General features: G+C 44.1%; 1 protein-coding gene across 3 annotated transcripts; it reads left to right on the top strand.

The window, feature by feature from the left end:
- Positions 1 to 254: 254 nt before the first annotated feature.
- Positions 255 to 24914, top strand: LOC106566023 (myosin-binding protein H). Of its 3 annotated transcripts, none has more exons than XM_014133811.2 (12): positions 255 to 508; positions 5746 to 5883; positions 6857 to 7024; positions 10239 to 10327; positions 10580 to 10775; positions 11035 to 11174; positions 11642 to 11801; positions 11956 to 12092; positions 16698 to 16894; positions 23204 to 23263; positions 24451 to 24493; positions 24611 to 24914. In XM_014133811.2, the coding sequence occupies exons 1-10, from the start codon at positions 319 to 321 to the stop codon at positions 23223 to 23225; spliced, it is 1437 nt and encodes a 478-aa protein (XP_013989286.1). In that variant the 5' UTR covers positions 255 to 318; the 3' UTR covers positions 23226 to 23263; positions 24451 to 24493; positions 24611 to 24914. The 3 variants fall into 3 exon arrangements, with proteins under 3 accessions (XP_013989286.1, XP_013989284.1, XP_013989285.1); XM_014133809.2 differs by having other exon boundaries at positions 16698 to 16890; positions 23135 to 23263; XM_014133810.2 differs by having other exon boundaries at positions 16698 to 16890.
- The last annotated feature ends 1526 nt before the right edge of the window (positions 24915 to 26440 follow it).

Below are 26440 nucleotides of genomic sequence, written 5' to 3' on the forward strand. Positions count from 1 at the left end.
TAAAAAAGTATGCATACAAATGCGTAATGATTATCAGTGTTTATAAGTGTGGTTTATCAGAACAAACACATCAGTGAACAGGAAACTGAGTGAAACACGGAGGGTAAACCCCTCTGACCACATAGGCAACTGTATATAGGGGTCCCTATTCCTACTAGGCCTATAATAAGATCCAAGAATCAGTCAAGCATGAATCTGTTACATAAAATGCATTAGGGGGTGGAGTCCGCTACCACCGACTACATAGCCTGCCACTTCCTCTAGAGTGATGACTCTTTGAGGACTTAATGACTGGGAGTAGCAGCAGAAACCGCCACCATGTCTAACGCTGCACCCGCTGAAGCCGCACCAGCTGAGGCTACTTCCACTGCCGAGGGCGAAGCTCCACCAGCAGAGACTGCACCTGTCGAGGGAAAGGCCCCAGCGGAGGCCGCTCCAGCAGAAGGAGAGGCTCCCGCAGAACCCGCGCCTGAGGAGCCCAAAGCATGTGCACCCCCTCCTCCAGATGGTAATGCGATAATGCTCCATGTAATGAGGCTCGGTTGGGCTTTTTGCAGAAACACATGTGGGCTACTTTGTCAATATCATTGATCTCTTCTCTGGACTGGATGGATGATCCATGGCTACGCTTATTTGGTGCGCAAGGGGCATAAGTGACATTTTCATAAGTTGACAGGGTAACAAAACTTTGATATTGTTTGTTAATGGGTCTTTATACATCAAATATTTTGATGGAGATAATGGGTCTTATGTTGGTCCCTTTGTCACTGGATCTCTTCAAGGGCAGCTTTCTATAAATAGCCTCTCCATTTTCGGTCCAAAATTTCACTTGCATCCATTGTGCGCCGCCAAACCCTGCGAAGTATTCCTTTACATGTATTTTGAGAGAATCTATTTTTCCACACCATTAGCAAAGAAAATGAGCAACATTCGTTCACGGTCAGTTCATATGAGATAACAGTAAAGCACTGAAGCCCCTACTTTTGAGATAGGCCAATGTGTAAAATAATAATTGCGGGCTCCATGCGCCGTTTAACTGCAAGCCTACAACGTGTAGTGTAAGTGGTTGTGTAAGGCACTTGATAGCCTGACTACAGGGTCAAGTATCCCATGCTTGCTTATTCTACCCAATTGCATGCTGATTGTTCGATATCTCACTGTATATAGGAGATATTGATTATCCTTCTTCAGTTTATATTAGTGTTCCATCTTTTGTGCATCCTTGCTCGCCCTGATTCCCTGGATAAACTATTGTGCTCGGGAGTAGGCTACTATTTAATGGTAACTCTAAAGAACAGAGGACGCTGATGGGATGAGCTATAGGAGGACAGACTCATTGTGATGGCTGGAATGGAATCAATGGGGCAGGTGAGATGGCTGGAATGGAATCAATGGGGCAGCACTTCACATTGTCTACTGCTTGAGCTCCTGTTCCTCTTGTAGAATATTAGCTCAAAAGTATTGTGGAGCTCCTGCACCTAAATATAAACAGTACCGGCACCCAAAATGAGTACAGACAACTATTTCAGTCCAAGTCAAGCACTGAATAGAATCAACCATCTCAAACATATGGAAACCATATTAATGACTCAGTTCCATTTATTCCATTCAAGACATGACAATGAGCCTGTGCTCCTATAGCTCCGCCCACCAGGGTCCCCCATGGAAGTTAAAAATAAGTATAACTAAATTCAAAGCAATTGAACTGAGACATGAAACATGAAAGTCTAATTCATTTGACAAAATCTTTTATCAAAAGGATATTCCACTTATTAACGCAAAGAATACACATAGGCATACCATTTCAAAATGTAGTTTGATTATAAGTGATTGTTCCCACCCATACTGCAGTGTCTGACCTATTGCATTCTGTGGATTTAATTTTTCTCCTGATATTTAAAAACATTAATGGAATTTTGAATTATTATAGACAACCCACAACATGATCTTAGAGCATTTCCATACCACTGTAATTTTTTAAATTTTATATTGGAGAATGAGTTAAAAAAAGTTAATGTTTCAATCTTATGCTACATGTTATTGGTAACCACATATGATGTCACCTTTTTTTGTTGTTGATTGTGATAGAATAATAAATAAGCCATTTTAATTTAATTTAATTAAATTCTACTTCCTTTAATTCAAATTCAATTCAAATTTTGCTTCCTGTGTTGTGTGGGGTGGTCAATTCAAACCTCTCTGGGACATGTGGGACGCTAGCGTTCCACCCACGGGACACACTGCCAACAGCCAGTGAAATAGCAGGGCGGCAAATTAAAAACAACAAAAATCTCATAATTCAAATTTCTCAAACATACAACTATTATTTCCCATTTTAAAGATAATCTTCTCGTTAATCCAACCACATTGTCTGATTTCAAAAAGGATTTACGGCAAAAGCATAACATTAGGTTATGTTAGGACAGCGCCTAAACAAGAAAAACCACACAGCCATTTTCCAAGCAAGAAGAGGCGTCACAAAAACCAGAAATACAGCTAAAATTAATCACTAACCTTTGATGATCTTCATCAGATGACACTCCCAGGACTCAATGTTACATAATACATGTATGTTTTGTTCGATAAAGTTCATATTTATATCCATAAACCCCATTTTACATTGGCGCGTGATGTTCAGAAATGTTTTGCCTCTCAAAACTTCCGGTGAATGAGCACATCAATTTACAAAAATACTCATCATAAACGTTGATAAAATTTACAACAGTTATTGAAAGAATTATAGATACACTTCTCCTTAATGCATCGCTGTGTCAGATTTCAAAATAGCTTTCCGGCGAAAGCACATTGTTCAATATTCTGAGTACAGTGCTCAGCCATAAAAGCAAGCTATACAGTTACCCGCCAAGTTCTGGAGTCAACTAAACTCAGAAATAGTACTTACCTTTGCTGATCTTCGTCGGAATGCACTCCCAGGACTCCCACTTCCACAAGAAATGTTTGTTTTGTTCGTTAACTCCATATTTACGTCCAAATACCTCCGTTTTGTTTGTGCGTTCAGATCATTAATCCAAAGGCATAATGCGCGAGTGCAAAACCCGAGACGAAAAGTCAAATAGTTTATTTTCAATGACGGCCTAGGAACACTGGGTTAACTGCCTTGTTCAGGGGCAGAATGCCTGATTTTTACCTTGTCCGCTCAGGGATTTGATCTTGCAACCTTTCGGTCACTAGTCCAATGCTCTAACCACTAGACTACCTGCCACCGCAGAACATATCAATAACTACATCATATATGTTGCTAATAAGATTGTAATCAAACAAATTACAAAAAAAATCTAATACCAGCCGTTGCTGAGCCTGCCGCCGCGGAGGCGCCTGGTGAGCCAGATGGTATCCACGCATTGCAATATACAGAAGTCATAATTTACAGCACATATAAACTACTTTATATCAGTTGCCTATAGGCTGGTAATCAAACTAATATCTAACATCTAATGACACCACTGCTGCGCCCGCTGCCGAGGACGAGGAAGGTGCAGCTTCAGCCGTCGCTGAGGCACCTGTCAAGGGTAAAGCCAAGATGAAGAGATGTTTGTCTTGATTAGGCTACTTAAATTCCAATCACGGTGTAAAGCTGAACTTCGGCGACGCGGATTGAATAAAGCTCTTAGGTGTTGTTAGCCAAAAGTGATTTGCGATTATTTTAAATAGGTATATCCATATTGAGCGGCATATGATGATGATGATGAAGATGTCACCTGGCGCCCTGTGGATTGGTAGTGAGACTATTACCACCAGCGGGGGCTTCACCCTCAGCAGCAGCTGATATTCATTAAATGCTAGAGAGATGTTAGAACAGAAGCTGATTTTAAAGGTTTCAAAATATCTTACTAAATGTTACAAAATGACAAGCTTAAAGTATATGGATAGAAATTGCCAGACGCGAGTAAAGAGATAAAGATGTTACAGTGAAGAGGTTAACCTCTACGGGATCGGTGTTCCCCCCACAGGACTCTTGAGCTAATGTGCGCTGATGTGATTAGCATGCGGTTGTAAATAACAAGACCATTTCCCAGGACATAGACATATCTGATATGGGCAGAAAGCTTAAATTGTTGTTAATCTAACTGCACTGTCCAATTTACAGTAGCTATTACAGTGAAAGAATACCATGCTATTGTTTGGGGAGAGTGCACAGTTATGAACTTGAAAATGTATTAATAAACCATATAGGCACATTTGGGCAGTCTTGATACAACATTTTGATCAGAAATGCAAGGGTTCATTGGATCAGTCTAACACGTTACACATACACTGCTGCCATCTAGTGGCCAACATCTAAATTGTGCCTAAACTGGAATAATACATTGTGGCTTTTCTCTTGCATTTCAAAGATGATGTAACAAAAAAAAAGAATATCATTTTTTTCATTGTATTATCTTTTACCAGATCTAATGTGTTATATTCTCCTACATTAATTTCACATTTCCACAAACTTCAAAGTGTTTCCTTTCAAATGGTATCAAGAATATGCATATCCTTGCTTCAGGTCCTGAGCTACAGGCAGTTAGATTTGGGTATGTCATTTTAGGCGAAAATTTAAAAAAGGTTCTTATCCTTAACTTAAAGGCAATGTTCTCGCTTTAGCTGCATATGTCAGCTCAATCTGAAATTACCTTTAAAATGATATCGCGGAATTTGTAACGCTTCAGCTTTACAGATTGAATAGAGCCCTAACTTAAGAGCGCTAAAAGATCTCAATGATATTTGAGGATTTTCACCATCATGTTAGGCCCTTATTAGTCTGATCCCAGATATGTTCTGTGCTGTCTTTCTTGAAAATTGCTATGCTCATTTTTATAGGAGTTGACATAAAAGACAGCACAAGCAGATCTGGGACCAGGCTCTTATGTCATTTGAACTAATACATTAGATGAATCTCTAACATTTAACACTAGCTGATGCTGCTGCTGCCGACAGGTAGACCCTGTCATGTGAAATGGATCACTGATACCTTCACATCTGAATATGTCCAATCCATTCCAATATGGGATCATGTTAAGGTGTATGTAGTTTGGTTACATATAGGGCTAAAGTTTTTACTGACTTCATGACCTGACCAGGGAACACTCGCTGCCCTAGTTAATGATAACAGTGTACCAGGGAATGATCCGGGCCTTAGATAAAGATTTGTTTACCAGGGAATGATCCGGGCCCTAGATAAAGATTACAGTGCACCAGGGAACACTCAGGGTCCTAGTTAAAGACTACAGTGTACCATAGAGCATTGGATAGATGTAGACTGTTTTCATCTCTCTACTGGACAACCAAGAGGTATTCAGTAAGAGATGGGATTGGCTGGAAGCGATTCTAGAACACCGCTCTCATACCTGCGGCCTCTAACCTTTAAATAAATGCACATTTAACATCATCTGCTCCTGCTGATGTGGCCCCCGCAGAGGAACCCCCCCCACAAAGCACCCTCACTCCACCCCCACTCCACCCCCTCCCCCAAAGGGTAAACCAACCCGACGGTCTGAGGAAAGATTGGTCAAACTGTTACGGAGCTCTTCACAAGTTCTCCTATTACCATTTTTATCATTCATATGATAACCCAATATCATGTCCTCAAGTTGTACGTCGTCTGAATTGTGTTTGCGTTTCCAAACTGTAGAGCCCTATTGCCATGTTTCCTTTGAAATGATAATCCAATAAGGCAAATTATTTCCTGTTGCGTCTTGAGTTGTACATTGTCTGAATTGTGTTTACGTTTCCAAACTGCAGAGCCCACCAGCGAGCCCCTTGAAGTGACAGTGGAGGACAAGAGTGACTCTTCAGTGACCATCACCTGGAGGCCTCCAAAGACCGTTCCGGCCAACTCTGGCCTGGATGGATACACTGTGGAAATCACCAAGGAGGGAAGTAAGTCCTTAAAGCCCACTTCAGCCCTTAACTAGCCTGGTCTTTGATCTATTTGTGCAGTCTTGCTAACTCCTACGGTCATGGGCATGACCAATCTGGGACCAGGCTACCCTTTAACTACTAAGTTCTTGAATGCTGTTATGTTGTCCCATTGGATTTTGTACATCTCTGATGTAAAATAGAGAATTATCTAAGGTAAAATTGAGAATTAATCACAACCGTATGAAAATGTTTTTTATTGTTTTACCTAACACCCTATGATGAGGCTCCGTTCCACTTTAAGCCGGTACAATTGTAAATTATATTTTATTGGTTGGTCAGACCTATCAGTTGCGCCTCTTCCCTGCATGTCACTAGTTGATTTATACTGTACCTAACCTCTCCCTTTAAGGAGAGAGGCATTTCTGGCAGTGTCATGAACTAGCTGGTGCCTGCTTTTAGATTCCAACCTAATGCTAATGTCACTAACAGACTCAAGTCAACTTCACAGTTGACCGTGCAAATGCAGTAATGCACCCTGAAAACACAACAGAATATATTTCTATTCATGAATCTTCTTGATTCGTCTATTTAAAAATATTGTTTTGGGCCCAGATAGGATATTAAGTACTGCATCTATGAATGCATGGTGGAATAAAATGACACGACTTAAACTTTTGGGCTCCCAAGTGGCACAGCGGTCTAAGGCATTGCATCTCAATTCAAGAGATTCAAATCCAGGCTGGTTTGAATCCAGGCTTTATCACATCTGGCCGTGATTGGGAGTCCCATAGGGCGATGCACAATTGGCCAGGGTAGGCTGTCATTGTAAATAAGAATTTGTTCTTAACTGACTTGCCTAGTTAAATAAAGGATTTCAAAAAATCAGCTGTTAGCTGCTGCTTATTGTCCTCACTGTGTTCATTCTCCTGCCACTGTTCCATATTGTCCTCAGTGTGTTCACTGTTCTATATTGTCCTCTTTCCTGTCACAGCCGAAGACTGGAAAGCAGTCAACGAGGACCTGACCGTGTCCTGTCGTTATGTTATCAAGAACCAGACTACCGGCGACCATCTGCTGATCCGGGTGGTGGCTGTGAACTCTGGTGGCCGCAGCCCCCCTGCTACCATCGCCGATCCCATTCTGGTCAAGGAGGTTGGGGGTAAGCAAAGCATGGACAATACAGTGCATTCGGAAAATATTGACTTCTTCCACATTTTGTTACGTTACAGCTTTATTCTAAAATGGATTAAAACCTCTACAGGATCGGTGGGTCCCCCACGGGACGGTTGAGCTAATGTAGGCTAATGCGATTAGCATGAGGTTGTAAGTAGCAAGATCATTTCCCAGGACATAGACATATATGATATTGGCAGAAAGCTTAAATTCTTGTTAATCTAACTGCACTGTCCAATTTACAGTAGCTATTACAGTGAAAGAATACCATGCTGTTGTTTGAGGAGAGTGCACAGTTGTGAACTTGACAAGTTATTAATAAACCAATTAGGCACATTTGGGCAGTCTTGATACAACATTTTGAACAGAAATGCAAGGGTTCATTGGATCAGTTTAAAACTTTGCACATACAATGCTGCCATCTAGTGGCCAAAATTGAAATTGCACCTGGGATAGAATAATACATTATGGCCTTTCTCTTGCATTTCAAAGATCATGGTACAAAAAAACACAAAAACGTTAGTTTTTTTCTTTGTATTTTCTTTACCAGATCTAATGTGTTATATTCTCTTACATTCATTTCACATTTCCACAAACTTCAAGTCTTCTTGGGTATGACGCTGTGAAATAGTGATGTGCGACATATGCCTAGCTTCCTGAAACGGGTCACATATATACTCACACCCACACACAGCCCTTAGCTACTGTACTTAAGAAGCATACCATGGTCCTTTTCTGCCAACCAGAAGATGTGGGGGTTTTCTTCCATGTACTTCAAGTGGACAGTATTGTATTACCGGGTGGCGATAGCAGCAAGTCCAAACTGTTTGTGATGGGCGGTGTCCGTCTTTATTGTTGAAATAGCTTTTCAAAACAGCAGACGTTGAAACAGCTAGGGAGAACCAGCTCAGCATATTTTCCATCTCAGATATCCAAATGCCGTTGGCTTGGCACATCCCTGGCCTGTTAGAGTAATGCAACGGTGGTCTTCTCAGATTATTCCCACCAAGAGGGTGGTAGAACTCCTCAGTCCAAGCATGGAGCAGCTCCACAGTTGTTAAGTGCCTAAAGTACTACCTTTGACACCTTTTGGATGCATGTTTTCACTGGTGAATTCTTACTGTGCATTCAGGAGAAGTAATTTTTAGTCTTCCTCAATGATAACTTTTAATGGTTAGTCAAGCATCTAAATTTACCAACAAGCTCTCATAGTCTCACTGCGGAATTATAATTTTTTTGCACTTTTCTCCAAACTTCAAATTGCAAAGTTGCTCCAAATTTCAAAGTGTTTTTGACACGCTGGGTCGCTTCTCCTGCTCCGCATCGTTTCGTTAGTTAAGGGTTAAGGGTTAAGGTTTGGCATAGGGTAAAAAATCCCTATGCCAAACAATCCGGAGTCATGGGATTACATTAATCTGCCACCCCTCATCCACAATGCCCAAGTCTACTTGATGGTAATAGCGCTCACTGTTGCCCCTAGTAACTGGTTTTGAAGGCATTTCCCTACATCCTCAGGACATGGACAGACGTCCAATTTCGAAGTCAATCTTGTGCGATCTGGCTGAATTTACAGCAATCATCATGGAATCAAGTTAATTTACTGTATACAGTGATAGGCCCTGGATTTTGTGTTTTATTCATAGTCAAATTTCTAAACATACAGTAAAATCGTAAATAATTGGTAGACCTACAAAAAAAAGACTGAGTCGATTAAAAAGTAATTTATGTAAAGAGAGATCATAAAATATCTAATAGAGATATTTAGTGGAGGGGAATGAAACCTGAACCCCAAGGACTGTCAATGTCCAAGTCCCACTGTCAAACGTAGCCATTGGTCCACCAATAGATGCGTCAGGTTTCCCACACAATGGAAAAACCTCTAACTTTCCCACAAATCCTTAGAAAAATTGTTAGGATGTGTCTGCTAATTAACACAGATTCGATTTGGAAGGTTTGGCATTGGGTTGACTCCCAAGTCAGAATGCGTGCTGGAGAGGTGTCAAGCCAGCGATGGTGCGATGGTGACAAGTGTAATCGTTGGGGGTTGGGGACATTCCAAAGTGTCCAGTCTACACAGAGGGGGTGGGGACAGGGGAGGGATCTAATGTTTTGTATTCCTTCTAAGTCCTTTGAGACGACCAGGGACTCAGTGTTTATTTTTAAATATGCCACAGACTCTGACAGGAACAGGGCAGTTCTCTTTTGACCTGATCCCCTCATAAGGAGTGTCAAGTTGGGACGCTCCACAGAGAAACACACCTAACTCTACCATGACCGTTACCCAGTAGGTTGGTTTTTTCATCCATTTTCTGATAGCAGCACATATTTGTGCCTATAGCACTGGACATCCCATGGCACTAGTGCATAGATTTCTTTAGGAGTGGGTTTTCAATTATAGTTTCTATGTTCTGTTATTAGTTAGTTACAAATATCAACCGTTCTGTCCATGTTTTAACACATACAGCAAATCATTTGCTGTGACTGATGTATTTGTGGGGAACCCTATGGTCGAGGAGAATCTACAGTACAGTATCAAGTTGAGTGTGATTCTTAGTCCAGCCTGTTTAACAGTGTGAGCTGGGGTAACTATAGATCTCCATCATGTGTTCTATTTATATTTCTGATGCGATTGTGTGAGTTCAGATTGGACCTATTTAGAGTTCTGATGCGATGGTGTGAGTTCAGATGGGACCTGTTCTGATGTGATGGTGTGAGTTCAGATGGGACAAATTTAGAGCTCTGAGATGGTCTGAGTTCAGATGGGACACATTTAGAGCTCTGAGATGGTCTGAGTTCAGATGGGACAAATTTAGAGCTCTGAGATGGTCTGAGTTCAGATGGGACCAATTAAGATCTCTGAGATGGTCTGAGTTCAGATGGGACCAGTTTAGATATCTGAGATGGTCTGAGTTCAGATGGGACCGGTTTAGATCTCTGAGGTGGTCTGAGTTCAGATGGGACCAGTTTAGAGCTCTGATGAGTGTAACTCTGCTAGACTCAGCAGGTGGTTGGCTAGATATGGACAGGATAATCTGTCTCCAAGGTACAGAGTGGGTTTTGAGGATTTGCTTTTTAATTATTTCTGATACATATTCAAATGCTTGTTCTAAAGTGTCCTATCCATAAAGTGTTTCAGTAATTTTACTTATTTGAACAGGTTGATTATTATTATTTGTAAACTATGTTTGTTCCGTCTGTAGCTCGCCCCAAAGTCCGCCTGCCTCGCTTCCTGAGGCAGAGGTATGTCAAGAAAGTCGGTGAGAAGATTAACCTTGTCATCCCCTTCTCTGTGAGTTTTATTATGAGATGATGAGTAGGCCTGGGAGTTTGTCTAGACAACATGACCTGAGCAGGATTAAAAAAATTGGACCCTAGCTATAGGCACATTTGCTATGTAATGTTACTAGGGGCTAGAGTTTTATCACATTGTCAGTAGTCTACTGGCCATGATGATGTAAAATAATGTGATGTTATAGCATGTCCATACAGATGTAAGTTAGACTATTGATTGAGCCCAACCTTGTGTTCTTTACTGTCCTAGGGCAAGCCTAAGCCAGTGGTTAGCTGGTTAAAGGATGGAGAGCCCCTTGACCCAAAGAGGGCCAACATCCGTACATCTGACACAGACAGCATCCTGTTCGTCCGTCAAGCAGAGAGAGTGGACTCTGGCTCATACGAGATGTGCGTGAAGGTGGATGACTTTGAAGACAAAGCTGCTATCATCATCCAAATTATTGGTAAATTAAATTGTATTAGACTATCCAACCTTGTTTTCATTTCCAAACTGATCATGACGTAGCATTAGCCTCTGACTGTCATGGTATATTTTGATAATAACTAGGGCCAGGTGTTGTTCCTGGTCAGGTCATGTGATCAGGAAGAAGACCTGGACCTAGTCCTAACTGATCTGGAGAGCGATTGAGTTGGTGTGAGTTGATTGATACTAATGATGCAACCCATATTGAACCTTATATCACTGTGTCTGCTCACCCACAGAGCTGCCTGGGCCACCAGCCAGCATTAAGATTGCGGATGTCTGGGGATTCAATGTTGCCCTTGAGTGGACCGCACCTAAAGATAACGGAAACACAGAGATCACAGGCTACACCGTCCAGAAGGCTGACAAGAAAACCGGGGTGAGAAACCCGTCACTTACGTTATAATGTCAAAGTGAATGACAACTTCTGTAGCCAACTCGTTTACACAATTCCCATTGATTCAGCAGCAAATATTATCCCTGTAATTTTTTTATTTAGCCTATTATTTAACTAGGCAAGTCACTTAAGAACAAATTCTTATTTACACTGACAGCCTAGGAACAGTGCCTTGTTCAGGAGCAAAACGACTGATTTTGACCTTGTCATCTCAGGGATTCAATCAAGCAACCTTTCAGTTACTGGCTCTTCAGTACAACGCTCTTACCAATAGGCTACCTACCGCCCGTAATCACATACAATCCAAACAAACTTTATTTAACGGTACATCTCAGTACACTTTACACAAAAAATAGACCCCAAAAGAAAGACAATTCCTGTAATAAAATATAATTATTGTAATTAATATAATTAAAATATAATTAATGCTCATATGGTGTCTTGCCTAGGACTGGTTCAACATTCTGGAGCACTACACCAGACTAAACGCTACCATCTCAGACCTCATCATGGGCAACACCTACACCTTCAGGATCTTTGCAGAGAACAAGTGTGGACTCAGTGAGGAATGTGCCACGACCAAGGAAGAAGCCACCATTGTGAAGGAGGGTGAGACATTCTTCACACCACCCCTTTCTAAAAACATCCCTCTGCAACGTTAAAATGTTGGAGAATGTTAGAAGGAGTGGGACAGTAAAGTCTCCTTTTAGCTAGATGTCCCTATTTAAGACCTAATCCATGCTTGTGTCTCATTATTTTTCAGTTATTGACTACAAACCTACCCCGTTCGTGGAGCGTGACTTCACCGAGGCTCCCAAGTTCACCACTGTTCTGAACGACAGGTCCACCACTGTTGGCTACAGCACCAAGCTGCTGTGCTCTGTAAGGGGATCCCCCAAGGTAAACCTTCCCTCTTTCAAACCAGCTCAGTACTGGAGGTTCTTCATGGAACCTGTAGGCTAGGCTAGCAAAACAGCTATGATTCTAACACACCCACTCATTGTTTGTTGGGTGAGATTGTAATGCCAATGGCTCCACATGCCAGGCCTATGCACAAAGACAGCTGCGCCTTCACTTACACACTGAAGAAGGCTGTGAAGCTGAAACATCTGCAAACGCTATTATATTTTTACATTTTAGTCATTTAGCAGAAACTCTTATCCAGAGCAACTTACAGTAGTGAATGCATACATTTCATACTTTTTTTTTTCTTCTGTACTGGTCCCCCGTGGGAATCAAACCCACAACCCTGGCGTTGCAAACACCATGCTCTACCAACTGAGCCACACAAATCTCTGATGCCGTGAAAAGACTTAAAAATATTGAATAATAGAGTAGGCTTTATGCTCCTGTCACGCCCTGACCAGGTGAACTCTTCTATTTTGGTCAGGGTGTGGCATTTCTATAGTTTATTTTCTATGTTTTGGTATAGCCTTGCTTTGGGGCATATTTCTATGTTGGGTTCTGTCGATTCCCAATCAGAGACAGCTGTCACTAGTTGCCTCTGATTGGGGAATCATATTTAAGTTCCTTTTCCCCCCACGATGTTTGTGGGTTGTTGTCTCTTTTTGTTGGAGCAGTAGCGATACGTTTATTCTCTGTTTTGACCGTGTTATTTCCGTCTGTAATAAATAACATGAGTTCGCTCCCAGCTGCGCCTTGGTCCACTTCTTCCTTCCTGCACGACGATCGTTACAGAACAACCCACCAAACCAGGACCAAGCAGCGGGAGGAAAAGGAGCGCGAGAGATGGGCTCGCGAGGGAAAGGAGTTCTGGACCTGGGAGGAGATCATGTCGGGGAAAGGACCCTGGCGGAAGGATTCCCAGGTCGAGGAGGTGATGCCAGCCGGTGGAAGGAGTCGCAGGCGGCGGTCGAGGAGGCCCGGAAGACACCCCCAAGAATTTTTTTGGGGGGGCTAATGGGGTGGTCCGGAAGGGCAGAGGAAGAGCCCAGACCACTGCTCTCGTGGGGGATAACGGCGAAGGAGGAGGCAGAGATGTGGCAGGTCCTGGAGGACCTGCGTAGGGACAGCGTGGAGGAAGAGCCTTGGGTGGCAGAGGTGCGCACGGTATCGCCAGTGCGCCTGCAAAGCCCAGTGTGCTCTGTGCCAGCGCCCCACATTTGCCGGGCTAGGGGGAGTGTTCAGCGAGGACGTGTTGTGCCGGCTCAGCGCTCCTGGCCTCCGGTGCCCCTTCTCGGTCCGATGTATCCTGCGCCGAGGACGCGCACTGTGTCTCCGGTACGGCTACACAGCCCAGTGCGTTCTGTGCCAGCGCTCCACACTTGCCAGGCTAAGGTGGGTGTTGAGCCAGAACGGGTGATGTCAGCTGTGCACTCCAGACCTCCAGTGCGCCTCCTCGGTCCAGGATATCCGGCGCCGCTTATGCGCACTGTGTCGCCGGTGTGCGGTCACAGTCCAGTCCGGCCCGTCCCTGCTCCAACCTGGTGCGTGTCCACAGTCCTGTCCGGCCCATCCCTGCTCCCCGCACCAAGCCAGTGGTGTGTGCCCCCAGTCCAGTCCGGCCCGTCCCTGCTCCCCGCACCAGGTTAGTGGTGCGTGTCCCCAGTCCTGTCCGGCCCGTCCCTGCTCCCCGCACCAGGTTAGTGGTGCGTGTCCCCAGTCCTGTCCGGCCCGTCCCTGCTCCCCGCACCAGGTTAGTGGTGCGTGTCCCCAGTCCTGTCCGGCCCATCCCTGCTCCCCGCACCAAGCCAGTGGTGCGTGTCCCCAGTCCTGTCCGGCCCGTCCCTGCTCCCCGCACCAGGTTAGTGGTGCGCGTCCCCAGTCCAGTCCGGCCCGTCCCTGCTCCCCGCACCAAGCCAGTGGTGTGTGCCCCCAGTCCAGTCCGGCCCGTCCCTGCTCCCCGCACCAGGTTAGTGGTGCGTGTCCCCAGTCCTGTCCGGCCCATCCCTGCTCCCCGCACCAAGCCAGTGGTGCGTGTCCCCAGTCCTGTCCGGCCCATCCCTGCTCCCCGCACCAGGTTAGTGGTGCGCGTCCCCAGTCCAGTCCGGCCCGTCCCTGCTCCCCGCACCAAGCCAGTGGTGTGTGCCCCCAGTCCAGTCCGGCCCGTCCCTGCTCCCCGCACCAGGTTAGTGGTGCTTGTCCCCAGTCCTGTCCGGCCCGTCCCTGCTCCCCGCACCAGGTTAGTGGTGCGCGTCCCCAGTCCAGTCCGGCCCGTCCCTGCTCCCCGCACCAGGTTGGTAGTGCGTGTCCCCAGGCCAGTCCGGCCCGTCCCTGCTCCCCGCACAAGATTAGTGGTGCGTGTCCCCGGTCCTGTCCGGCCCGTCCCTGTTCCCCGCACCAGGCCCACGGCGCGTGTCCACAGTCCGGCACGGCCTGTGTCCGGTCCACCGGTGACCAGTCCTGTTCCGGTCGGCGGCTCCGCTCCGGAGCCTGAGCATGCCGCTCCACCGTGGTCCAGTCCGGGCCAGTGGGGTAGGGCTAGGGTGGAGGCAGGGGGAGAAACACGCCCGGGGCCAGAGCCTCCACCGAGGGTGAGGCGCCCACCCGGGTCCCCCCCCTAATAGACTTTAGGTTGGTGCGCCGGGAGTACGCACCGTTGGAGGGGGGGTACTGTCACGCCCTGACCAGGTGAACTCTTCTATTTTGGTCAGGGTGTGGCATTTGTATAGTTTATTTTCTATGTTTTGGTATAGCCTTGCTTTGGGGCGTATTTCTATGTTGGGTTCTGTCGATTCCCAATCAGAGACAGCTGTTACTAGTTGCCTCTGATTGGGGAATCATATTTAAGTTCCTTTTCCCCCCATGTTTGTGGGTTGTTGTCTCTTTTTGTTGGAGCAGTAGCGATACGTTTATTCTCTGTTTTGACCGTGTTATTTCCATCTGTAATAAATAACATGAGTTCGCTCCCAGCTGCGCCTTGGTCCACTTCTTCCTTCCTGCACGACGATCGTTACAGCTCCACTTTTTGAGTGTGGACCGATTACACCTTTTTGTGCGCCTTCACTTTTTCCCTGGAAAATATTAATGGATGTGGATACACACATATGTCACACGCATGCGCACACCCACATACTCCTGTCCATCCATCCCTGTCAATATATTTACTCATAGCAGAGCTGGTATAAGAGGGATCTTTAGTCTCCTTGTCAGCCTGCTGTCTGAACCTCCGGCTTCCAGCCTGTCCCCTCCCCTCCCACCAGATACACTGGGTTGCCAGTTGTCACAGCAAAGTAGCATTTGGCATAGGGGGGTTGGGAATTTACCTCCGTACAGGATTAGGTTCTGAGTCTCTGAGCGGAGCCCTGGACCCCTGGCCAGCTGGGTGGGTGGATGACAGAGAGGAAGGGGTTGAAGTGTCAAATGTGTGACATTCCTGCCTTGAGGGGATCATGGGGGTCATTTACACTGAGCCACACGGTGCCCCTGTCACTGGACCCTCTGCCTCATGCACCCTAGAGAGAGTGTGTCTTCCAAATAGCTGTTACCATCTAAGAAAAGGGCTTATAAACCAATATAGCTAAGTGAGTGAGTGTGAGTGTATGTGGCTCACTTGGTAGAGCATGGTACTTGCAATGCTAGGGTTGTGGGTTCCATTCCCATGGGGATCAGTATGCACTCACTACTGTAAGTTGCTCTGGTGGCTGATAATTTACTAAAATGTGATGTTCCTTTATTGGGGAATTAGATTTATCATAGAGGTATTTTCCCTTTGCAATACGCGGATCAGATTTAGTAGGGTGCATGGTAAAATACTCCAAGTACACAAAAACTGAAGTAAACAATTGTGACTGTAATCATGTTTCATCCACATTTTTAATAATTAAAGTCATACCATATAAAAAAAATGAATAAAGACAGCTGTGATGGAAACAAAGTTTCGGTGCAATTTTATAAATGCCGACAGATAATTTGTTTGTTTGACATGGTGGGATCTTTTTGTGCCGGTAAAATTAATGACGTGAGAAATGTCTGTGGAAATGCCTTCATGTTCAAATATTGATATAATAACCATCATATCAAATCAAACTGGGAGTCACATGATGATATGGTGGTTGTGGTCCTCCCACTACATCTCAGGAAAGACTGCAGTTAATTAGGCTACATATTAAATAAGTTATTATGAACTGCATAGGGTGGGGAATGTGCACAGTGATGAGCTTGATGCTCCTTTTCAATAAATGCTGATGGTTTACTCTGGTGACATGATAATCGATTCTTGATTGCCATTTGACAAATAAAAATATTCTCGCTCCTATCTAACAAAACTATCAGTAGAGTTGAAAATGCAATGGAAAAACATTGAACATTAGATTTTTATTCGGCATGAAAACTTAGGGCACACAAAATGTACTTTTTTGCTTATGTCATCGCACACTGATGGGAAGATTTGTATGGTGGGAAGTCAGGTGGGAAGATTTGTATATTTGTAATGCAGATTTAGAATATTTGCGTGATTGGATGGAAACCTAGCTGCTGACAATAAAACTTGAAACTTCAAACAATTAATCTGAAACATAGATATTACGTGCTATGTCATTGCAGCCTAAGATTATGTGGATGAAGAACAAGATGATCCTCAACAACATGGATAACCCCAAGTACAGGATGATCAGCACAGGGGGCATCTGCACCCTGGAGATCCGTAAGCCTGGCCAATATGACGGTGGAGAGTATGTCTGCAGAGCTGAGAACCAACTGGGGAAGGTCGACACCGGTTGCAAGCTGGAGGTCAAAAGTAAGTAGTAGTGGTGGTAAGAAAAGAAATAATAATAATAATAATTTATTTTTCCTACTAGTACTGACTTTGCTGATAACTTCTGTACTATTGAGAAAAAATGTACTTACTACGACTGTGGTATGTGGTTGTCTCCGGGGTCTAACATTAACACCTGCCACCCACCAAATGTGGGTCGATTTTGGTATTGGCGGGTAGAATGTTTATTTCAGCAGCCACGTTGGCGGGTGGTCACACAGAGCATAATGAACAATATTCATTAATTGACATAAGTTTCTCATAAAACATGAACAGAATATATAAATTATTCTAATTTCCTGCAATTTTCTGAAGAAGCAATGACGTGAATTTCGGTAAATCAAATCAAAGTTTATTGGTCGCATACACAAATGTACAGGTGTTAAGGCAGGTGAAGCGAAATGCTTGTGTTTCTAACTCCAACAGTGCAGTAAAATATCTCAGAAATACACAATATTGAAAAAAATCTAAACAAGAAATCAAGAACTAACATTCCAAGTAGATTTATTAGAGTGAGAATATAAATACTTGGTGTGTATAGACAGAATACAGAATGTAATTTGGAAAATAAAATGGTAAAGTATGTACAGAGAAAGGTATATTAGGATGAGCTATGTGGAGAATACAGTATATTCATACACAGTGAGTAAACAACAGTATAGAATACTACACCAGCTCTGACGCTCGTCTTATGTGGCAGGGCTTGCAAACTATTACAGACTACAAATGGAAGCACAGCCACTAGCTGCCCAGTGACACGAGCCTACCAGACAAGTTAAATCACTTCTATGCTCGCTTCGAGGCAAGCAACACTGAGGCATGCATGAGAGCATCAGCTGTTCCGGACGACTGTGTTATCACGCTCTCCGTAGCCGACGTGAGTAAGACCTTTAAACAGGTCAACATACACAAGGCTGCAGGGCCAGACGGATTACCAGGACGTGTGCTCCGGACATGTGCTGACCAAATGGCAGGTGTCTTCACTGACATTTTCAACATGTCCCTGATTAAGTCTGTAATACCAACATGTTTCAAGCAGACCACCATAGTCCCTGTGCCCAAGAATATAAAGGCAACCTGCCTAAATGACTACAGACCCGTAGCACTCACGTCTGTTGCCATGAAGTGCTTTGAAAGGTTGGTAATGGCTCACATCAACACCATTATCCCAGAAACCCTAGACCCACTCCAATTTGCATACTGCCCAAACAGATCAACAGATGATGCAATCTCTATTGCACTCCTCACTGCCCTTTCCCACCTGGACAAAAGGAACACTTACGTGAGAATGCTACTCATTGACTACAGCTCAGCGTTCAACACCATAGTTCCCTCAAAGCTCATCACTAAGCTAAGAATCCTGGGAATAAACACCTCCCTCTGCAACTGGATCCTGGACTTCCTGACGGGCCGCCCCCAGGTGGTAAGGGTAGGTAGCAACACATCTGCCACACTAATCCTCAACACTGGAGCTCCCCAGGGGTGCATGCTCAGTCCCCTCCTGTACTCCCTGTTCACCCACGACTGCATGGCCAGGCATGACTCCAACACTATCATTAAGTTTGCAGACGACACAACAGTGGTAGGCCTGATCACCAACAACGATGAGACAGCCTATAGGGAGGAAGTCAGAGACCTGGCCGTGTGGTGCCAGAATAACAACCTATCCCTCAACGTAACCAAGACTAAGGAGATTATTGTGGACTACAGGAAAAGGAGGACCGAGCACGCCCCCATTCTCATCGACGGGGCTGTAGTGGAGCAGGTTGAGAGCTTCAAGTTCCTTGGTGTCCACATCAACAACAAACTAGAATGGCCCAAACACACCAAGGCAGTCGTGAAGAGGGCACGACAAATTCCCCCTCAGGAAACTAAAAATATTTGGCATGGGTCCTGAGATCCTCAAAAGGTTCTACAGCTGCAACATCGAGAGCATCCTGACTGGTTGCATCACTGCCTGATACGGCAACTGCTCGGTCTCTGACCGCAAGGCACTACAGTGGGTAGTGCGTACGGCCCAGTACATCACTGGGGCTAAGCTTCCTGCCATCCAGGACCTCTACACCAGGCGGTGTCAGAGGAAGGCCCTGAAAATTGTCAAAGACCCCAGCCACCCCAGTCATAGACTGTTCTCTCTGCTACCGCATGGCAAGCGGTACCGCAGTGCCAAGTCTCGGACAAAAAGGCTTCTCAACTGTTTTTACCCCCAAGCCATAAGACTCCTCAAAAGGTAATCAAATGGCTACCCGGACTATTTGCATTGTGTGCCCTCCCCGCAACCCCTCATTTTTCGCTGCTGCTACTCTCTGTTTATAATATATGTCACTTTAACTATACATTCATGTACATACTACCTCAATTGGGCCGACCAACCAGTGCTCCCGTACAGTGGCTAACCGGGCTATCTGCATTGTGTCCCACCCACCACCCGCCAACCCCTCTTTTACGCTACTGCATCTCTCTGTTAATCATATATGCATAGTCACTTTAACCATATCTACATGTACATACTACCTCAATCAGTCTGACTAACTGTTATCTGTATGTGGCCTCGCTTCTTTTATAGCCTCGCTCCTGTATATAGCCTGTCTTTTTACTGTTGTTTTATTTCTTTACCTACCTATTGTTCACCTAATACCTTTTTGCACTATTGGTTAGAGCCTGTAAGTAAGCATTTCACTGTAAGGTCTATACCTGTTGTATTCAGCGCACGTGACAAATAAACTTTGATTTGATTTGAGAATATGAGGTGACCAGCGTTCAATGACTATCTAGATACATGGGGCATACTGTCAAGGTGCAAGACTGAGTACTGGGCAGTTAGCCAGCTAGTGATGGCTGTTCAGCAGTTTGATGTCCTGGTGATAGAAGCTGTTCAGCAGTCTGATAGCCTGGTGATAGAAGTTGTTTAACAAACAGTCTGATGGCCTGGTGATAGAAGCTGTTTAACAGTATGATGGCCTGGTGATAGAAGCTGTTTAACAGTCTGATGGCCTGGTGATAGAAGCTGTTTAACAGTATGATGGCCTGGTGATATAAGCTGTTTAACAGTCTGATGGCCTGGTGATAGAAGCTGTTTAACAGTCTGATGGCCTGGTGATAGAAGCTGTTTAACAGTATGATGGCCTGGTGATATAAGCTGTTTAACAGTCTGATGGCCTGGTGATAGAAGCTGTTTAACAGTATGATGGCCTGGTGATAGAAGTTGTTTAACAAACAGTCTGATGGCCTGGTGATAGAAGCTGTTTAACAGTATGATGGCCTGGTGATATAAGCTGTTTAACAGTCTGATGGCCTGGTGATAGAAGCTGTTTAACAGCATGATGGCCTGGTGATAGAAGCTGTTTAACAGCATGATGGCCTGGTGATAGAAGCTGTTTAACAGTATGATGGCCTGGTGATAGAAGCTGTTTAACAGCATGATGGCTTGGTGATAGAAGCTGTTTAACAGCATGATGGCCTGGTGATAGAAGCTGTTTAACAGCATGATGGCTTGGTGATAGAAGCTGTTTAACAGCATGATGGCTTGGTGATAGAAGCTGTTTAACAGCATGATGGCCTGGTGATAGAAGCTGTTTAACAGCATGATGGCTTGGTGATAGAAGCTGTTTAACAGCATGATGGCTTGGTGATAGAAGCTGTTTAACAGCATGATGGCCTGGTGATATAAGCTGTTTAACAGTATGATGGCCTGGTGATAGAAGCTGTTTAACAGTATGATGGCTTGGTGATAGAAGCTGTTTAACAGCATGATGGCCTGGTGATATAAGCTGTTTAACAGTATGATGGCCTGGTGATAGAAGCTGTTTAACAGTATGATGGCCTGGTGATAGAAGCTGTTTAACAGTCTGATGGCCTGGTGATAGAAGCTGTTTAACAGCATGATGGCTTGGTGATAGAAGCTGTTTAACAGCATGATGGCTTGGTGATAGAAGCTGTTTAACAGTATGATGGCCTGGTGATAGAAGCTGTTTAACAGTCTGATGGCCTGGTGATAGAAGCTGTTTAACAGTATGATGGCCTGGTGATAGAAGCTGTTTAACAGTATGATGGCCTGGTGATAGAAGCTGTTTAACAGCATGATGGCTTGGTGATAGAAGCTGTTTAACAGTATGATGGCTTGGTGATAGAAGCTGTTTAACAGTATGATGGCCTGGTTATAGAAGCTGTTTAACAGTATGATGGCCTGGTGATAGAAGCTGTTTCTCAGTCTGATGCACCTGTACTGTCTCAGTCTGCTGGATGGCAGCAGAGTGAACGGACTGTTGCTCGGGTGGCTGAGGTCCTTGATGATCTTCTTGGCCTTCATTTGACATCAAGTACTGTAAATGTCCTGGAGGGCAGGCAGCGTACCCCAGTGATGCGCTGAGCTGACCACATCACCCCCCCGAGTGCCATGCCGTTGAGGGTGGTGCAGTTGCTGTACCAACCGGTGATGCAACCCTTTAGAATGCTCTCAATGGTATTTGTAGTAGTTTGTGAGGGTCTTTGCGAACATACCAAATTTCTGCAGCTGCCTGAGGTTGAAGAGGCACTGTTCTGCCTTCACCAAGGTGTCGGTGTGGTGGGACCATTTCAGGTCCTCAGTGATGTGCGGCCAAGGAATTTGAAGCTTTTGACCCTCTCCACTGTAGCCCCTGTGGATAGAGGCATGCTCCCTCTTCTGTCTCCTTTAGTCAACGATCAGCCCCTTTGTTTTTTTACATTGAGGGAGAGGTTATTTTCCTGGCACCACTCCGTCAGGACTCTAACCTCCTCGCTGTGGGCTGTCTCGTCGTTGTTGGTAATCAGGCCTACCACTGTCATGTTGTCAGCAAACTTGATGACTGAGTTGGAGATGTGCGTAGCCACGCAGTCATGGGTGAACAGGGAGTATAGGAGGGAGCTGAGCACACACCCCTGTGGCTACCCTCTCCACCTGGGGTCAGCATGTCAGGAAGTCCAGGATCCAGTTGCACAGGGAGGAGTTCAGACCCAGGGCTCTGAGCTTAGTGACGAGTGACGCACTATGATATTGAAAGCAAAGCTGTAGTCGATGATCAGCATTCTCACATAGGTATTCCTCTTGTCCAGGTGGGATAGGGCGGTGTGCAGTGCAAAGGCAATTGTATTGTCCATGGATCTGTTGGGGAGGTATGCAAATTGTAGTGGGTCTAGGGTGTCGGGCAAGGTAGAGGTGATATGGCCCTTGACTAGCTTGTTAAAACACTTCATGATGACAGAAGTGAGCGTACTGGGCGATAGTCATTGAGTTCAGTTACCTTTGTTTTCTTGCGTGCAGGAACAATAGTGGACATCTTGAAGCAAGTGGAGACAACAGACTATGATAGGGAGAGATTGAATTTGTCCGTAAACACTCCAGCCATCTGGTCTGCGCCTGCACTGAGGATGCAGCTTGGGATGCCATCTGGGCCAGAAGCCTTGCGAGGGTTAACATGTTTAAAAGTTCTACTCCCGTCATCTACAGAGATCGGCAGCCTGAGTCCTTGTGAGCCGTGGGGCCCTAGACGGAGGCTCTGTGTTGTTTTCCTGGAAGCAGGCGAAAAAGGTGTTAAGCTTGTCTTGGAGTGAGGCGTCGGTATCCGCGACGTGGCTGGTTTTCCATTTATAATCCAGAGATTTTTTAACATTAATTAATTAATTAAGACTTAAGTCACAAAACATTTAACGAAACTGAGCAATATACCACATTTCTTCTTACTAGTGATACATTTGCTGTTTTAGGAACATTACAAAGCATGCTTTTCCGTTTATTTATTTTGTGTATGTAATTATGGCAACTACAAAAAATGTGTCCGGTAAAATATTTGAGTGGCTGATAGATTTTTTTTTATCTACCTGCCACTGTGGCTGGTGGACCAAAAAGTCCATTTTAGGCCCTGGTTGTCTCACGTTGTTATCTTAAGACGAATGCACTAACTGTAAGCAACTCTGGATAAGAGTGTCTGCTAAATGACTACAATGTAAAATGTAACTGAAGTGCTTTCTTATACATGGATTTATCTGAGGAAGAAGCCTCACCAAAGTATGAACCGAGTTCATCTATAATATAGACACTGCTTTTGCAATCAAATGTATTTCTGCTTTAGCATTTGTTTCGGTGATGTTTTTACATTTTGCATTATCCATGCAAATTTAGATCTCGTTATTTGTTGTATTTGAATCAGACTGTAGAAATATTGCCATTGGTTCATGATCACTAAAATAATTATATTTACCTCAACAGAGCCTGTTTATGCAGATGCTGACAACCATTGGTTCATGATCATTAAAACAATGATATTTACCTCAACAGAACCTGTTTATGCAGATGCTGACAAAGACAAGGAGGCAGAGTGAATGCACATGCATACAGGTCAGTCACTCTTGTTGACAAGGTTTCATATGGAAAATGGGCTTCAATTTACAAAATTGGCCTGAATTCAGAAATTGAGTGTGAATCAACAAATAAAGGCCGCTTTGATACAAACTACACTTCTTTAAAATACCTGGCTATAACCAGGTCTTTTAAAAAAAATTTTTATCCATTTTGGCATTTAATTTGCTTTGACTTTGGTCTTATTTTTTAACATTTTTTATTTATTTCACCTTTATTTAAGCAGGTAGGCCAGTTGAGAACAAGTTCTCATTTACAACTGCGACCTGCCCAAGATAAAACAAAGCAGTGAGACAAAAACAACAACACAGAGTTACACATAAACAAACGTACAGTCAATAATACAACAGAATAATCTATGTACAGTGTGTGCAAATGTAGAAGAGTAGGGAGGTAAGGAGAGTAAGTTTATATTATTGGAGAGAAAGTTTATATTTAACCATCATATTGTCACTTCGTAATAAAAAAATACCTATGAAACCTGAGAATTTAGCACCAAAGTTTATCTTAATATGTATCAGAGTCTATTTGTGTCCTGGTACATCTTCTCCAAGGCTGGACTTACATGGAGAGCCCTAAACAGAGGCCACCTCCCAGGGGAGGTGCTCTCTGCCATTGCAAGGGTCTGAGTGCCAGTACTAGCTGCTGCTCATAAATTACTCCTGTAATGGCTCCACATGCACTCAGTCGGGGGACTAAATCACATTTCCTTGACTCAGCAGCAGGGGGCCCATTAGGGACCAGCGAGATGGCGTGATTTACTACCAGGATCCACTGTAATGCAAGCAGCTTGTCACCCCCCAGGGTGTTGAATTTCCACAGTGGACACTACAAAATAACAATTTATGTGTGATATCATTGATATTTATACTGGCTGTAGTCTTAACAAATATATATACTTTGTCATACAGATGTAGGATCTTAATTTGATCACTTTTGTTGCTGAGAATTTCCTGCACATTTCCTGTTGCTGTTAGATTATTTTCCCCTTGTAGGAATCGGGCTCAAATTAAGATCCTACATCTGTACACTGTTTATCTATTAGTAGCCTACTTAAGCTCTTGGAATATGCCTTTTGTAGGCCTGCTACTACAGTTTTAGCCACCTCAGTTGGCTAAATATGGCATGTGAATTGACAGCTGTTCTGTTATTTACACCTGTTACAGTCCCAAGTTAGAAGCAAGCTGAATGAGGCCTTTACAAGAAAAGGTGAGGCCCACTTTATGTGCTCTAAAACTGTACTCTATCTCTCTCTTTTGATGTGAAATAGGTTTTTGGTAAGATTCAGTAAGTTTGAAATTATAAATGCCACTTGTTTTTCTACAGGACGGTGCTGGATGCTGGAGAAAAATGTACATATAACTTGAAAGAACATACAATCAAATTGTTATTACCTACAACCGCTGTATCCTAACCTATCCCACCCTATCCTATATTTATGAAGAATTATCATGTGTCCCCTTTATTTGTATTTTTTCCCTTAGTACTCTCTGAAATAGTTAATATCCATGTCCACAACTCAGATGTCAACAACTGTCTGTCTCACAATGTCATTCTGATTGTTCCTGATTGGAGATTAAAGCTGTAAAACCTCGGAATGTTTGTTACAATAAAGATTTTGATTCATGTTTTTGTTTTGTTGAGTAAACCTTCTCTAACCTGAAGTAAACATGACAATGTTGTCAACAGAAACCTACTGTACTCACTGATGTGAGAGAGGACTAGTGCTGGTTATGACATGACATTAGAGTGGCATTTGAAAGGGTGAATCCAAGATGATCAGATATCAGTTTACATAGTCCTGGCACTTTGGCTGGATTCACATGAGAGTAACAAACAGACAGTAGAACTGAGAGAACTGAAAGAACCAGGGCAATAGAACCACTAAATCAAGAGGCAGAAGAACTTGTCCAGCCTTTGGATGCTGTCTGGCTCACACACAAAAATATATAAGTGAAACAACAGCGTGTAGTATGACTGACCCTCCTGTAACTGTCTTATCACACAGTCATGGAATTATTGGCATAGTGATAAGAGGCTGTGTTGCCAGAGATATGTAGATTGTTGCCAACGATAACAATATGAAGAGTTTGGATGTCAGTCCACACAGTGGCCGGATGACAATGTGTCTTTAGGAGATTTGGAGAGAGAGGATGCAGTTGCAGTGTCTTTATTCACAACTGGACTAACCTAACGTAGCAGGCGTAAAAGGAACCAGACCGAAGGCACGGTAGGCACAAGAGCACCACTATTACAACAGCTCCCTCTAGTGTCCTTACTTACAAATGACAAGATGCATAGAGGTTATTTATATTACTGTGAAGTAGCTATAAGGCACAGGAGGATGGTGCCACCTTGATTTGGGAGAACGGGCTCGTAGTAATGGCTGGAGCGGAATAGGTGGAATGGTAAACACATGGTTTCCATGTGTTTGATGCCATTCCATTTACTCCGCTCCAGCCATTATTGTGAGCTGTTCTCCCCTCAGCAGCCTCAACTGCTATAAGGAGGTTCTCTCTCTCTCTTTCTTGCTCTCTCTCTCTTGCCAGCTCTCTCTCGCATGTCTCTCTCTCTTTCTTGCTCTCTCTCTCTTGCTCGCTCTCTCTCGCCATCTCTCTCTCTCTGTATCCCATGTCAACAGAAAAACCATAAACCAAGGGATTGGTAAACAAATGGTTTCATCTATCAAATGTCTGTAGATAATCTTAATGCTGATCGATTACAGTCCAGCCAGTGTCTAACATGCTACATTATTTATTAAAGTGCTGCATGATTGATTGGTAAGGAACGGACCTTGACGCACGCACTAAAATGGTTTTGTACTAGTGCTCCCTCTTCCCTAAATGAGGCCGCTTACTTTACCTTTAGAAACAAGCTAGTTCAAGATACAAAATGTACTATGGCGATGGCTGTGGAATGGGAACTCCATTTTGTTTCAAATGTTTTGCTCTGTAACACTATGTTGCGTAGTTTCAATCACTGGTAATGCAGTAGGCTAGGGCTGATGGCTGCTGCGTCAAGGGTATCTTTAAAGGCAATGAAATGGCCTGGTCCATCCTGGACCTAGAAGGCTGCCTGCCTGCCATTTGCTTAAGGCTCTGGCACTGTGCCCAGACGGTGCAATAAGTCTAATGGTGAAGCTGGCGGTCACACCAA

Source organism: Salmo salar, chromosome ssa12 (genome assembly GCF_905237065.1).
Source record: "Salmo salar chromosome ssa12, Ssal_v3.1, whole genome shotgun sequence".
Lineage (NCBI taxonomy): Eukaryota > Metazoa > Chordata > Actinopteri > Salmoniformes > Salmonidae > Salmo > Salmo salar.

Bases quoted from the DNA above. Each gene is read 5' to 3' on its own strand.
- LOC106566023 (XM_014133809.2), top strand. From the start codon at position 319: ATGTCTAACGCTGCACCCGCTGAAGCCGCACCAGCTGAGGCTACTTCC. The intron at 5,884-6,856 runs GTAAGTCCTTAA...TTCCTGTCACAG, and splicing joins GGAAATCACCAAGGAGGGAA to CCGAAGACTGGAAAGCAGTC. The intron at 11,802-11,955 runs GTGAGACATTCT...ATTATTTTTCAG, and splicing joins AGCCACCATTGTGAAGGAGG to TTATTGACTACAAACCTACC.